Raw genomic sequence first — 16,972 nt, 5'->3', positions numbered from 1 at the left:
TGGCATCCTTCCTGACATTTTCCGTGACCATGCAATAGTGTACTGTGTACGGAAAATTAAACCGCCCTATTCAAGCCCTAAAGTTCTCCTCACTAGAACATTTAAAAACTTTAACCCACAATAGTTTCTGGATGACCTTACCAACTGCCCATGGCACAGAATCGATTTAATTCCCGACCCTGATTCTGCGCTCGACTATTTCCAATCCTAGTTCTTAAAACTCTGCGATACCCATGCTCCACTACGCAAAATAAAAGTACGGGGTGCCCACCTTCCATGGGTTACAACTGACCTTATAGCACTCTTCCAGCTCAGGGATACCTTGTGGAAAAGCTACAAAGTAACTGGCACTACCAAGGATCTCAATCACTACAGATGCATGCGGAACATGTACACAAGGCAAACAAGGCATGCAAAAGCACAATATTACTCTGACAATCTCCACCAAAGTACATCAAACCAAGCTAACTACTGGAAGGTTATCAACAATATATTCCAGCCTCCTAACCATTAACAACCAAGTAATATCACTAAGGGGGATATTACTCTGACAAACCCCACTGACATTGCAAATGCATTCAATGATTACTTTGTGGGGTGTGCCACTAACTTATTAGCGAAATGCAGCCCAAACCACAAATCTGAATCTCATCCTGAGAGTACACACATAGCCCCACCCCCTCCAAACATTGCTCACAATTTTCAATTTGGCCCAGTATCTGAAGAGGAGATTATACAAGCGCTCCTCAAACTAAAACTAAGCAGCCAATGCGGACCTGCCTTACTACAATCTAGGTTCCTACGACTTTGTGCCCCAGCCATTGCCAAACCAATTGCGTCCATAATTAACTCTATCCTGTCTGCAGGCCATATCCCTGAGACCTGGAAAACTGCCAGAGTTGTCCCAATCTTCAAAAGTGGGGACAAAAACACTGTCTCAAACTACAGGCCAATCTCACTTCTCCCAATTCTATCCAAAGTCATGGAAAAATGTGGCCACTCCCAATTAAGCGATTTCAATACCAAGACAAATTTCCCTAGCCAATTCCAATCTGGCTTTCGTCCCAAACACTCCACCATAACTACCCTGCTAAAAGTTTGCAATGAAATCCAGTGTGGAATGAAACGGGGACAACTCACTGGTGCAGTATTCCTACATTTTGCATAGGCTTTTGACACAGTTGATCATGCTATCCTGCTTAACAAACTCCAGAGCTCTGGAATAGGGAAGCATGCTTTAAACTGGTTTCATTCCTACTTATCAGGAAGATCCCAACATGTATCCATCTCAGGCTCTAACTCCAACCCCCTGGATATCACCTGTGGTGTCCTGCAAGGCTCTGTTCTGGGGCCCCTATTCTTCTCAGTGTTCATTAATGATCTTCCCACAGCTTGTAAGGAAGCCTCAATACACATGTATGCAGATGACACAATCCAATATGCACACAGCCATAGCCTCTCTGACCGTCAACACATACTTCAGTCTGACTTTTTGAGACTCAAAAACTGGATTTCCCAAAACAAACTGTTATTAAACACTGACAAGACTGTAACAATGTTATTTGGGACCAAGACTAAATTTTTAAAGCTTCCAGCGACTGAGCTTCTGATTACAACGAATGCTAACACCACCCTAAACCCTGTCACTAGTTTTAAATACCTGGGCTTATGGTTTGACTCACACTTAACATTCGGAATGCATATTGATACCCTGACAACCAAGACCTATGCCAAACTAGGGGTACTTTACAGGAACAAATCCTCCCTAAGTCTCCTGGTCAGAAAGCGTATTGCACAGCAGATGCTAATGCCAATTATTGACTATGGAGACATAGTATATGGCTCAGCACCTCAAACCCACCGTAGCAACTTGACACCCTTTACAATTCAATCTGTCATTTTGTTTCTAAATGCAACTATACTGTAACACACATCACTGCGAAATGCTCAAAGAATTAGATTGGTCATCACTAGAGTCTAGGTGCAAAGTTCACCTTTCCTGTCTTGCCTTTAAATTCTTCATGGGCAAGCTACCCAGCTACCTGAACAAGCTCCTCACCCCTACCACATGCAGCACCTATTACCTGAGATCAGACTCCAAAAGACTGTTCATGGTCCCAAGGCTCAACAAAGTATCCGGCTGTTCCTCCTTCTCCTACCGTGCACCCCAAAACTGGAACAACCTACCAGAGACTCTCACATCCACCACCAGTTTAAGTTCTTTCAAATCTAAGGCTGTCTCACATTTTAATCTGGTCTGTAACTGTTTCATACGCCTATATATATTTTTTCTTTAACTGTTCACGCAATGTCTTGTATATAATGTATACCCTGTTCATTTATGTAACTGTATTTGTAACCATGTATTATTTGTCTTACTCTGTGCCCAGAACATACTTGAAAACGAGAGGTAACTCTCAATGTATTACTTCCTGGTAAAATATTTTATAAATAAATAAATAAATAAATAATGTTTCTATGCACCGATATAATTGAACATGCAAAATGTTTTTCTCACATGCCAGGATACTTTTAGGTCATGGGCCACCGCAAAGAATAACAATGTTCACAATTTGTCACATAATGTTTGTTATGATGGATTGATAAGAACTGGGGATGATGTTAGTGAGTCGTAGGAAGGATTAGTTAGTTAGTAACATCTATCTTCTGATAACTTTGAAGTGAGGCTCAACCACTGATATTGATGGGGGCTGCATATCATATTCTTGCAGCTGCCAAAGTGGACCAGATATAGCACCACATTTAGCATGCAAAAACATCCATTTGGAAATTGAATTGATGTTTCATTGTTTAATTTAGTGCTATTCAGTTATAGATGGGAGACCTTGATACATAACACCCTGAGCACTCAATCGTGTATGACTAGGGCAAGAATAAATATCACTACTCAGCAAATGCTATTATATCTAATGCATAAACCAATAACACATCATTGATTTGGCTAAATTGTAAACATTTTGGTACATGGAAATTAAGATATTGAATAAATAACTCACCTGTCGTCATTAGACCCAAGAAGATAGAGAGAGTGCAAAGGAAAGACTTCATTTTGATAGAAGTTTTTTGTGTTCTTGTGTTTTCTTCTTTTGGTTGGAGCAACACAGGCTCCGGTCCTGATATTTATACCGATGTTACAGAGGATTACATAAGACATTTGGATCAAAGTTAGTTGACGTGGCAGGGATGTAAGGATTGAGAAAGTCAACAAAATAATTGGCAAGAATTGGAATATGTCAAACAGCCAAGAGAGTGGGTCAAGAACCTGAATACAATATTACTTTATTATGTCCAAATTAAAAAATGGAGGTGTAGCAACCCTCCTACTCGTTTTGTGCACGATTGCACTTTATCAAGGAGTCCCACTCTCTTGGCTGTGCGCTATACTTTAATTTTTGTCTCTTCTGATCCAATTATTGGCAGCACACCCAAACTGGAGGCACAGGACAGAGCTGCATCACAAATGTGAGTATATTTTTATATACAGTATGAAGTGTATCTCATATTATAATAGAAGTCCAGGGACTATCCCAATAAGGTCTTGAGGGGTGGGTTCATGCCCACTAGCTCATACCTTCAGGGTTACTGTGTCTCTTTATGGACCTTATATACTACTTGAGAGTTTACACTCGCTGTTTCTATTGATTATATATCACTAGCCTCATGCCCGTGTCTCTGTTTATGCATGATATACTGAGTACATTTACACGTTGATCCAGCGTTTGAGCACATATACCACTACAAACTATTTTAACAAATGAATTGGCACCTGGCACACTGGTAGTGACTGCAGATAACTACTGTAAATTCTCATTTTTTTCATTATGTCAATATTATTAACACATGTTAGCCATAATTTTATTAAAGTGCTTCGCTGCCAACAGGAAATAGATATTATCAAGTAATTTAATGAGGTGAGCAAATTTTTCACCAACATTCACATTTGCTCTGCATATGGCATTTATTTAATTGTTCGTAATGGATTCTCCTAACTTTAAAATGGATACTGTAGTTATCACAGGAAAATGTAACAGTTAACAAAAGTGTCACCAATACGCACAGTCACACTAATTGAAAGCAGGTACAAAGAAATCCAAAATATACGGGGAGATTGGCACATGAAACTAGTTTTCTAAATCTAGGAATTCTAAGGGGTTAAGCTCCAAGGTGAGGCTTGTGATAGGGCAAAGCTTATCTGAAAATGAGTCTAGTTGAAGTTGGTGGGCCTCTGTTTTGTTTAATGCCGGATATGATAGAATCGGACAATTACCCAGTGTCGGATTGTAAACTGTCCATATGAGCTGAGTATTTTAATAAAAACAGCAGTGTGTCCAGGCAACATCATACCAATTTGGGATTTTAAATAAGCCAATGAGGTTTATCTGGGGTGAAAAATCATGGCACACACGATTTTTAAGTGGCCAATCAAGAAGGAATAGTGTTGTAGACAGTCAATCACATTGGCTGATGCAGACTGGCCTCCAGAAAATGTGGGATGTGAAATAAGAAGAAGAACTGTCTAAGACTGCTAATCAGCAGCATAAATAAATCATTTTATTTGAGTCATTTAAAACAGGAGACAAACCATCTTCCAACGTGTTTCACACCTACAGTACAGTATGGGTGTTTTTTCAAGGAGTAACAAACATCAGTAAAAGCATAAACCTTACACCCCTTCATTGTGAATTGTGTTCCACATCATCCGCAAATTGCCATACAGTAGATCAGAATGCAAGACACATATCAGGAGAACAATTACATCACCATGTACACAAACAGCATAGCACCAACAATGGTGGTGTGATGCATACTACACAATGAATAAAAAAATACCAAGTGTATGGTGTCCATAGAGACAATGATCTGATAAAATAAATTAACCGGAATTAAGAATGAAGAAAATAAATACAAATATTATGTGATAAAGAATATATATTATCACAAACATTATTTGATAAAAATTACGAACAAAGTAATCTCCAAGTTATGTTCAATAATAGAAAATGGTGAGGTTACAACAAGAGTACCCCATATAAATTGTTTGAAACATTTAATTGGATGAATTGGTCTCCAGAACATGAGAAGTCAATGTCCTCATAAATGGTTGGAAGAAACAATATACAGTAACGTGAGAGACCATCTCCGAAAGATCCAATGCTCGATATGATAGGTTTTCTGGGATTTCAAAGTCTAATGGATCTTTGGGAGAGTAACAGTGAAAGGGTTAACAGGCTCACTAATAAAGGTTAAGCCCACTTGGTTACCCCTGAGTCACGTGTTGGGGTTCTAGAGTGTCAGCTCTTGGACCCAGATGTCAGAAATGTATTACTGGGACTGTGTGCAAATTTTGCGACATTAAAGTAAAGTATAACAGGGGGTCTCTAGTATAAGGAGGGGTACCTAGATACATGCCCAGGTACCCTGAACCTGGTATAGGGGTCCAGGGGGTGCTCCAGCTATGTGATAAAGCTGAGTATGATTTTTATGTGACCAAAGTTTTAAAAGTTATTTCTAAATTGTGCCAAGAATGAGTCTTCTCGGTGTAGGAAAATTATACCCTCACTCCATCCCTGACACCAGAATAGGAACTTATACATTTGATCATACAGAAGACAGAACACAGTATATGTTATTAAAATAGTTATATTTAATAGGTATATATACTGATATCTTCCAGGTGGGGGGAGCGCTCAGATCTCGAGATATTATAGAGGGAAGAAAAGTGGAAGAAATAATAATAGTGCAGATCAATAAATAAATGTATGTGCCAACAATAACCTCTAAATAGGTCTCACTCACAATGAATGGACTGGTAACAGACGTGTCAGAGATCCTTCTCTCTCTGACAAGAGCCCTTTAATGGTGGAAGCCCTCTGGTATTGGTATTGTTAGAGCTGTATGTCAGGTGGGCTAGATGTGTCCATACATCTGATGCTGGTAATGCTAGAGCTGTATGTCAGGTGGGCTAGATGTGTCCATACATGCTGAGTGTACCTCCCAGGGATGTAGCAAAGAAAGAGAGCACACAATAGTATAGTACATAAGACACAATGGTAATACACTCACATTTGTACAAAGTATACAGGCGTTGGAGAGGACCGTTGGTGACTCGTGAGGGAGACGCTGCTGATACAATCACTCAGAGATCCTTCCGCATGCGTCACATCCGGTGACGTCACTTCCTGTGACGCGGCGGTCAGGGCGGAAGAGGCTCTCTACCGCTCCAATCTCCACAGCTTTCTTGCCAGCACCTCCTCACACTAATTCTCTCCAAACACTGTCCTCCAACAAGTAGAACAGATTCGATTCTACGCGTTTCGTAGCGATTGCCACTGGAATCATAAAGGTTAACCCCACAGACCTCCCATATATATAGTACCACCAATTAAGCTATTGGCTACTCTGATGGGCTGGGCAATAATCAATTATATAAATGTATGAACATAATAGAGTTCGTAATGGATAATGAATACATAAATACATAAAGAATTGACAGTGATAAAAAATATATAAATATATATATATAAAATATATATATATAAAAACCCCTAGTCTACATACAATATTTATTTATATAACAAATATAAAATACATAACTAACGACGCATATGGCGCAAGGATTTTAGAAGATATCTGAGAGGAGAGTGATGAAAAGGAGAGCAGACTGCGTTAAGTCATCAAAAATGTATAAAAAACATATATAAAACAGAATATGTTTTGGAGTGCCCTTGTGGCCTCCACTACATAGAGCGAACCTCCAGGGCTTTAAAAGTACGGATGTTAGAGCATCTTTTAAATATCAAGAAAAATGTTTTAACGCGCAATGTCTCTAAACATTTTAATATGCATCACATTTCGGATCCTAGGACTCTCACATTTAAAGGCATAGAGCATGTTCCCGCACATTGGAGAGGTGGGAATAGACTAAATAATTTAGCAAAAAGAGAAACATTCTGGATCCAGAAAATGCAAACCCTCACTCCAAAGGGTTTAAATGTTGATATAGACATTGGTGCATTTTTAACTTGAAGTATTCTGTTTTATATATGTTTTTTATACATTTTTATACAGAAGACAGACACAGTATATGTTATTAAAATAGTTATATTTAATAGGTATATATACTGTTAGCCTGTAAATGAACTGTGGGATTTCCAAGTCATGGATTCCAAGAGACCAACTGGCTACCAAGCTTGGTGCCTATGGGTCTATGTGGAGTCAGGAGTTGAATCCCTCAGGGATGCCAATGTGTTAGAACAGGAGGGGTTCTGCTTGAGTACCCATATCCTGGGCTAACACAGGGCTATCCGGCCACCATTTGCTATAACCCCGATTCTGTGGAGCCTTGGCAGTGGGCGGGCTCAGTATGCAAAAATGTAGAAATGCCAGGTTGGCGCATGCCCCTTTACAGACTGAAAAAAGGTGCCCTCCCGGCTTTACAATATCAGCGAATCAGAGATTGGCTGGCAGGAGAATTCCCACGCTCTGATAGGCTGTAGAGGTTTATGAATGGGACGCTGAAACCTATAAGAAACCTTGCAGCAAATGAGAAGCGGAGATTCCAAGTGCCAAACCATCAGCGAGAAATTTAAAGATGCTCTGTACTGAATAGACGCGAACCGGCTTCAAAGATTTTGACTCAAGAATTCTTCTAAGTCCCACTTCGGAAGAACATAGAGGTCGCGTCTGGCATTGCATGCCGAAATAAGTTCCAGGACTTTTATGAGTACCTAGCAGTCAAGGAAAAAGCTCCTACAGAGGTCATATTTGCGAATTTCGTTCTAAGTATAGATTTATTCATTAGCCCTGTTCCCAGTAAGTGTGGTAACCCTATAAATTGTGTTACATGTGTATGTATTTTCTTGAATTAAATTACCATTTATTTTACCTCCTTGCTTTGGTCAATCAATGATCCCAGTATAAAAAGGTGTTGATAAACCTGGTCTTCTGTGACAGGCTTATTTACTGGTGGCATCAGTGGGATCGATTGAGCCTATGTTATAAACTTTGCTGGGTCTTATAACATAGCAGGAAACTAGAAGATTGCAGCTCCCAAAACAAGCAGTAATTTACACACATTTCACAAGGCATAGAAAACACAGGTTCCCTTTAACCCTTAGCTTAGTGCCTGCGGGCAAACATGGACAAGCAATCAGGATAGTACCGGTCATGAGACCGAGCCAGGATTGTGACCGGTGTCATAGCTATGGGCTACCGATGGACGGTCGGTCAAAGACACAACTGAGGAAGACATGGACTTTCACAAAGCCAGTATTGCTTCACCAGAGAGAAATTGCCCCTCAGCTGCAGTTGCATTGGTCACAAGACGCCGAAGACGTTATCAAATGAAGGTGTTTCTTAATAAAGACCTCTAAAAGGCAATGCTGTATGATTTTTTTTTTACATTCCTACTTTGTCTTTGCCCAATTTCTGACTGAACTGGACTGGGCACAATGAGTACACTGCAGATGTATAAAAAACCTGACTGTAGTTATGCATTTTTAATATGTTCTGCAATTAATGCTGCAGCACATAACATGGCGACTGTTGCCACGTTCCTGGGTGGAAGTGTGCGATGAGAAAAACCTTAAGCACCGATCAGTGTTCTTTTCGCATTTCCCCCCTGCTGGAGATACAAGCGGGTATTGGGGGGTGATACAAGAATTGCAGAGTATGTTTGATCACTGCAACTTCAAAAGAAGAAAGGTTGAGTTTAATCCATATAAAATTCATCAATCCCAATCCCGCAATGTGCCGGCAAAAGCCCCATCACCAGCACCAGCACCGTCTTACATTAAAGGTCCGACTGTCAGTGTAAACCTAGTGAACTGCAATCCTTGCTATCTGTCCCCACCGGAATATCTGCAAAATTTCCAGCCTGAGCCTGATTTCACGTACAGGTACCAGCAAGCTTGCATGTACCAAAAAGATTTCCAGCTTCATCAGCTGTCAACTACAGGTGTAGCAGGCCTGCTGCCACCTGTCAACTATAATGAAGACTACAGGAGTGACAGTGGCTCATCACCACCCGTTTGGCAAAGTCTATAATGAAGGTAAATATAATGTACTACAGTATACATTACACTATAAAGTACAGTATTAAGTTTAAAGCTGCAGTTCAAGCTGTTGTATTTAAAAAAAATTTTTTTTTAAACAATACTGTACTGTACGTATGTGCATCAATACATTATGCACACAGACAAGTGATTATTTACAGTAAGCTGCAGATCGGTCCGTTCCCCTGTAATCAATTGCTTTGCTCAGAGTTATTTAATTTAATTATTGCACAATTATTGAAAATGTATGATTGACTGAGCAGGTACTACAGTAGATACAATTAGTGGATAGCTAGGGAGAGGGTGGGGCTCAAGAGCCAGAGTCTATCAGAAGTTTGTTCTCATCATACAGACACACATGTAGGATATTGCTTGAACTGCTGCTTTAATTCCCAATGCCGCGACTTGAAGCAGAAAAGAAACTTTGACATGAAGCAGAAAAAGGCAAAAGGAGGGATTTCGATGGAACTATAATATTGCTTTTTTGAAATGTTGCTTGCGCATTGTGAATCTAATTTAAAAATCCAAGTAGGCAACAATTTAGTGACAGTGCAATTTTTATTGATTAGGATAGAATAATTGCGAGCTTTATAGAAAACCTTATACAGTATGCAGCTGTTTTCATAGTCAATACTTTTTACATTGTACTGTAATAATCACTACTTTTTGACGTTGCATTTTGCAGTATAAGTACAATACACTTGCATGTTTAATTAACTGTTATAAGAAACCTGAAAAATAAAAATTGATATCTTTTATTCTATATTTATTATTTATTATTAAATACTTTCAACTTTTGCTAGGCTTGCTCTTCTTTTCATACTGTTTTTATTTTATGCGCATGCGTGTATGTCTCATTGGAACCTTGTTGAAATGCATATGCATCATCACATGTAGGCACGTGCGTGTATGTCTCATTGGAATTTAAATTTAACGTTACAAAATAGGTCAATTTTTGCCATTCTTACAATCACTTCCTTTGTAATTGTACTGTAAATGACAATTGGGTGAGGGGTATAAGCCCCCAATCAGGTCTCAGCTGTCCCAGGCATGGGGATTGATAGCAGCCTTATTGTTTGTAATCCATGTGCTGTAGGGCATACATAAGTGCTGGGGAGACTCTATCAGACAATCTGGACAAGGTAATAGTACCAATAATGCTGAAGGGTTGCTCAAAGCTCTATATATACCATAGAGGTATTAGGCAATTCCCCAGCAGAAAACATGGGTACCTACCTTACATGCCAGTGTCAGTCTCCCTTTGCAGCACAGCTCTGTGTCAGCTGGATGCGTGCATCACGCTGGGTGTAGTGAAGAAGGAGGGAGGTCCCGGAGGTCCAATAACGGTGCACTGCTCAACAAACAATGGGGGCTGCAGGGACCTCCCTCAATTGGACCTCCGGGACCTCCCTCCTTCTTAATTGTACTGTAATGTATACTGCACTGTACAGTATATTATTGTAATTTTTCTTTGGGGGTGGGGGTGTTTCAATGATTCTCATGAAGTTAAAGAAAAAGTATATTTATTTGTACAGGATAGTCATGGGAAAATGAATATTACAAACATACAGTAGGTCGCCTCTTCTTCCAAATTTACAATCTTGACTTTATCGATGAAGCCAAACAGGTGAAACGTATGTAGGGAACATCCATCGTCACTCCCTGGTGCGCAGGCTTATTGGAGACGTTTGGGTGCCTTATCCAGTCAGAGCGTTTTGGAGCCTTCGCCCGTGTGAGACACAATGCTCTGACACTGATCCTACTTTGCTTCTATATATATATATATACTAGCTTTTGTACCCGGTTTCGTCCGGGGAATGTAATATTGAATACATATCCCCCTCCCCCCCTGCTGCCGGCACATCTCCCTATTCCCCCCCCCCCCCACTGCTGGATGTAGTGCGGGGTGAATTTTTTCTCTGTGTGTGTGTGTCTGTCTGTGTGTGTGTATATGTGTATGTGTGCCTGTCTGTGTGTCTCCCCCTGCTGCCAGAACATGTCCCCACCCCCCGCCCCACCCCCGCTGGCGGCACAAGTCCCCTCGCTGGTGGCACATATCCCCGTCTCCACTCCCCTGCACCCGTTGGTACATCTCCCCCCGCTATCTGGCACATCTCCCCCTCTTCCCCCCCACCCCCCGCTGCCACATCTCCCCCCCACATCTCACACACAAGTGATTCCCAACCTTTTTTGTTTGGAGGAACCCTTTAAGTATTTCGTAAAATTACAGGTAACCCCATCTGGATGACACATGTTTGATAAATAACAAAATAGTCGTATAAAGCAGTAGGGGTAATAAATAATAACTAACTCATACTTTTGAATAAAGAATGTGTATATATTTTGTAATGATTTTGTTTTAAACATCACCCCCCCTGTATCTCACATCACCCCCCTCCCTCCGCATCTCACATCAACCCTACGAATCAATGTCTCTCTCTACCTTCTCTCCTCTCCCTCTCTCCCTCTCTCCCTCTCTCCCTCCTTTTTTGTCCTCTCTTCCTCCTCCTGTCTCCTCGCCTTTCTTCTCTTTTCTGTGCCCCTTCTCTCTTCTCTCCCTCTCTCCCCCCTTCTCTCTCCTCTCCCTTTTGTTATGGATTACAGGTAGCATACAGTATATATAGCATAATTGTTATAGGTTACAGGTACATATATAGTATAATCATATGTTTTAGTACAGCTTAGAGCATACTGTCAGAATATTTGCTATTTTTCTTGCCTTGGAAATAATATCAGTTACTAGAATTTGTGCAGCTATGATTCTTTGTTTTGCTAAGAAGTGGACAGGATATAGTGTTAAGACATATGTTGTTGGGACACAGGTATATACGCATTAAAGCAGAAGTTGTTTGAGTTGTAAACACGCTGTGGTCAAACTGTAAATGCCAGTAACACACGTCAGTAGCCACAGAAGATGGTCACATGTCACTCGTCCATCACATACGCATTAAACAATAGACACACAATATAAGGTCAGCGTGACACCTTATTGATTAGAACCGAAGTGGAAAACCACACTGAGACGAGACCTAGATGAGACTGGCGTGACCTATCATATCTTTTGTGTTCGTGAGTATGACGGGCATACTAACTAAATAATCTCTGCATAGGTAGAAATGGATTGTTAGTTTACTGTTAGTTTACTGTTAGCTTACAAATTAGCTCATTGTCTTTGCAATTTTGCTTATGATGTTTCTGGTTATTTTGTTGTAATACAATAAACAACAAACCTTATCTTATATTAACTCTGAGAAAGTTTGGCATCGAGCCCAGATTATTTTCCCCTCCCCCTCCTCACACTCTCCATCCCTCTCTCTCTCACACACACACACACGTCACACGCACACATTACACACACATGTCACACACACACACACGTCACACACACACACACACACACACATCACACACAAGTCACACACACACACACAAAAGTCACACACAAACATGTCACACACACACGTCACACCACACACACACACACACGTCACACCACACACGCACGTCCCACATATGCACGCCACACACATGCACGCCACACACACGTCACACACACACAGACGTGCACGTAACACACACGCCACACACGTCACACAAACACCCTGGGGGGGTGAGTCACATTGGAAGCTCAAAATAGTTGCGTTGACCTACAAATTCGCAGCAGAATGTACAGTGAAAGTTTTGTGGTGCTACGTTGTGCCGTTTGTGAGATTTCAATGCTTCTGACATACAAACGAATGGAAAACGGAATCTAACTTAGAATTATAGTATACTGTAGATACCATCCTTTATGCTATTTACTATGGAGCTCCAATGACCACCTGCTAGAGTCTCCTGTTATAAGATTGCTTAAATTCTAGTTCACTATACAGATCTACAGGTTCAATCATTCTGAACCTGTTACTCTGGTACTAACTTTTGTGGACAAGGGTGGGGGTACATTGTCTTACTCAAGTGAAGCTACACAATATCAAGCCTGAATACTCTCAATTAGAAGTCATAAATACCTTTTACTATTCATATCTACAGGTTCAATCATTCAGAACCTGCTTCTCTGGTACTACGTTTTTGTGCACAAGGGTATGGGTATACTCTATCACTCAAGTGAAACAACATAGGTGCAAGGCTGAGCACTATCTCAATTAGTAATTATAGATGCCCACCAAACAATTTAGCAGTATGGTTATATTATAAGTATATCTAACATCCCATTAGGTTTCTGACCCTCAATGACAATATATTTTCAGGTACATATCTAATATAGGAGATTGGGTTAGAATTTTACACCTTATCATTGAATAAGGTAGTTCTTTGCATATAGGACCATTCTTTGATGCATTGGGACAATCAGAAGTTTAACTGTAGTCACAATTAATTTAATTGTATAATTATGATAAGATTCACTCAGCTGGCAGTTATCTTCACAACCCCAATAATTAGTGTTTTGTTTAAGCATACTGATACCTCTCCTTATTTTAATTTGTTTTAAATTATTTTATCTCGGTTCTTGTTATGTGTTTACTCCACTACGTCTATATTTTAAGATAATATAGCAACAAAATGTATTTGTAGTTCTGCTAAGGGGTGTCTCTTTAGTGTGACACAATAGGGAGCTTTTTTTACTTCTGTTTACATCCAATATGACAAAAATACACAGTAAGTAAGTAAATACACAAGCACCTATACACCACAGCAATAAAATAACTAAAAACCTCTACTACACATCAATAAAATTATTCTAACACCAAAACCGCAAAAGAATACAAATTATGTTATACTAAAATACTAGAATACAATTAAATAAACACCTAACCAACAAAACAATTCATGACATAAAACCACTAACCAATCCAAAAATGTTATAAAAACAAGCCCTCCAAATATGAAACAATTTAGTGAAAACAATAAACAGAAATAGAAAAAGTAACAATCAATTTATTGTAAACAATCATTTTCCAAAAAATGCATTGCCTGTCAATATATTTATCTGTACCCTAAAGAGGCACAAATTAAAACATTAGCAGTCAATGGGCAACGCAAAATATAAAACGAAATAAATACAAGCAAAAATCCTGAAAAAAGACCATTACAGTTGTGTGAAAAAGAAACTACACCCTCTTTGAATTCTATGGTTTTACGACTGTACATACAATCAATATTTATCTTACCTTTAGAAGTCTTCACCCTCCGAATCCTGGCATATCAGGAAGCTCTCGACAAACGACGTCATCCACTCCAATTTCATGGAATATCAGCATCAGGTACAACATTTTTTTCTTTCATCTTCTATCTTCTTCTGTTATTCTTTTCTTCTTTTCTTCTATCTTCTATCTTCTTATTTATAATCCAATGTATCCCCATGGTAAATCAAGCAACGTAAGTTGCCTCTGTGGCGGTGAAGGGGTACCCAGGCCCATAATAAAGGTATTTTGCCCAGCTGGGTGCCCCAACCCAGTAAGGGCTGTAACACTGTGATTGTGATTAAACTGTATGTGTGTCTCCCATCAGGTATAAGGTGGCGAGAAGAATACGCAACCTAACTATGTAATGCGTAACTGTAGCAGTGTTTCCCTGTAAACCGTGCAAAGGAAAAATGGTTTTAAAACCCAGCAACTCTCAGCATAGCACATGGCTTTTAGCTAACACTCGCTAGGAAGCTTGTAGCGCGCTGAGATTTGCTGTGAGCGCTGGTTGGGTAAAATCATGGAAAAGTATATAACGCAAATTGTACATAGTTAACTAAAAATTGATGAATTACAGTCCCCCTATTTTAATTGTACCAACATGTTAGGCATATTGGGATTTTCATTCAGACACCCGGAACAGAGGGAACAGTTAATTTACAAGTACTGTCGTGTATGGCAGGACATTCCTACAAGGTAATTGTGCATATTCAGCCCTGGACTTCTATAGCATCCCGCTGGTTTGATGCCAGGATGACTGGAAAACGTCTGTGGTTGAAAGACTCCCACTCACTAGAGTATTAAGTGGGGAGGAGTAATTCCAAGTATCCCCCTCTTAATAATATCCAGGCAAATGGGCCAGATGTCCACCAGCTTAGACAAAATGTCTCCTGGAAAGGGGGCCGGGTCTGGTATGCTAAGCGGGAAAGGTGTGAAGTTCGCACATGCCCTTAGCAAACTAAGAAGCCCCACTACCAGGTTTGCCAAGTATGGGCAGCTCCAGGATAGGTGGGGAATATTGTTCCCATGGAAGTGATTGGCTGCATGGGTTAAAGAAAGGGATTTGTATTGCATAAGAATCCCTGCATCCGATCGGGAGGCAGTTCCATCTGAGATTCATCATGTAACATGATTCATCTAAGCTTGACTTTAAGACTTTATTCCATCGTAACCCAAGTCAAGAGTTCGTAAGAACTAAGGATTCCAGAACCAATTATACGGTGGCAGATCGAAAGAAGCATCTCCGGAGGAGAATCAGCGGTTGTGAGAGGCAGCTCTGACCAATGACTGTTTTTGGCTCTGTTTGTGCTCAACTCCTCCTCCTGGGAAATTGTGCCTAGAGAGTCTATTTCTAAATATTTCGTTTACGGAATGAAAGATTTTGTTTTGCCCCATCCCAGTAAGTGTATTTCTAGTGTTTTTGTAAACAAATGTATGTATGTTAATTTCTGTAAATAAATCACAATGTTTTTTATCTCTTGCTTTCCTCAATCAAAAGATCCAGATATTTTGGTGTTAAAAGTTCTGGTCTCCGTGACAGGCTCGTCGTCTTCTTGAGCTAAAATGAGATGGAACATGCCTTATATAGGGCCTGTGACGTCACATTTTTGGGTCAGATGGTTCAGCTCCAATCCGATTGGACGCTGTATTATGTGACCGAAATCACATGAAAGAGTGAGGTACTGTACATCACAGCCATAAAACCACATGGTTTATATCACATGGTATTAAAGCCAATGGGATTAAAGACAATCCCAGTGGTTCCTGTACCATGCGATATGTTCCATTTGTTAAAAAGGATGTGACATCACTTTAATGGATGATGTCACATCCTTTAAAATAAATGCCCATTACAGTACGGTATTTGCTGCTGGAGGGGAGGGGGGTTGTTGGGGGTAGAGGAGGTGGGTAGGAGGGTTATTGTGTTTTTCAATGTTTATTGTGGGTAGAAGGGGTGGGGGAAGTCGGCATTTGGCTCTAGATGGGTGTTTATACCTTCCGAGTTGGTAGTGGGAGGAGTTAAACCCGTCATTACCTTAGTGGTATAAACCGCTAAGATAATGAAGGGGTGGACTCCCCCCACAATCCCGCCACAAAGCCTAAACACCCACTAAGGGCCAAATACCACCGTCACCCGCCCCCGCTACCCACAATAAAAATGACACAAGTAGTTAACCCCTTCATAGCCTAAGAGGTTAGCAGTGAATTTGCCTGTAAAGACCTTTGATTCATGCTGTTGGCCTCCGGTGCAGATATTAATGTGTATCGGATCTGGAGACCCCCGACATCAATCTAATGCAGGAAAATGCATTTTTTTTCCTAAGTCCCTCTCTCGCTGCCGCCTCAGAAGCTTCTCACCAGCTTCACGCCAACTTTTTCTGGTGAAAGGAATTTGGGAGGAAATCGCAATTCAGGAGCCTCAACTAGCCTAATTAAGGCTACTAGAATTGCACGAGTTTCTAAACCTGGCAATAAGGGGCTTATGGCGGCTCACTTTGTGATGTGCTTTGGAAAACAGCAAAAAATGGCGATTAATGCTTTCGCCACCCACTTATCAAGGCTTGTGTGTCTGTGAGTGTCTGTGTGTGTCTCTGTGTTAAAAAGGGGGATGAAGAGACTATGTGTGTGTGTGTGTGTGTGTGTGTGTGTCTGTATGGGGGAGGAGGAAGTGGGAGTGTATGTGTGAGTGGAAGAGGGAGTGTGTGTGTAAGGGGG

At 40.4% G+C, this 16,972-nt stretch overlaps 1 protein-coding gene across 2 annotated transcripts in view; it reads right to left on the bottom strand.

Moving 5' to 3' along the window:
• Positions 1-3,134, bottom strand: part of LOC142497944 (phospholipase A2 inhibitor gamma subunit B-like) — a 48,499-nt gene extending 45,365 nt beyond the window's left edge. The window contains exon 1 of one of the 2 annotated variants that reach the window (XM_075606416.1): positions 3,018-3,134. In XM_075606416.1, the coding sequence (XP_075462531.1) occupies positions 3,018-3,069 (52 nt within the window). In that variant the 5' untranslated portion in view covers positions 3,070-3,134. The remainder of the gene's footprint in view (positions 1-3,017) is intronic. The other variant, XM_075606417.1, reaches the window with a different exon arrangement.
• Positions 3,135-16,972: the final 13,838 nt, after the last annotated feature.

Source organism: Ascaphus truei, chromosome 6 (genome assembly GCF_040206685.1).
Source record: "Ascaphus truei isolate aAscTru1 chromosome 6, aAscTru1.hap1, whole genome shotgun sequence".
Classification (NCBI taxonomy): Eukaryota; Metazoa; Chordata; class Amphibia; order Anura; family Ascaphidae; genus Ascaphus; species Ascaphus truei.
The sequence above is the reverse complement of the archived record's forward strand: the minus strand, read 5'-3'. Positions and strand labels throughout refer to the sequence as shown.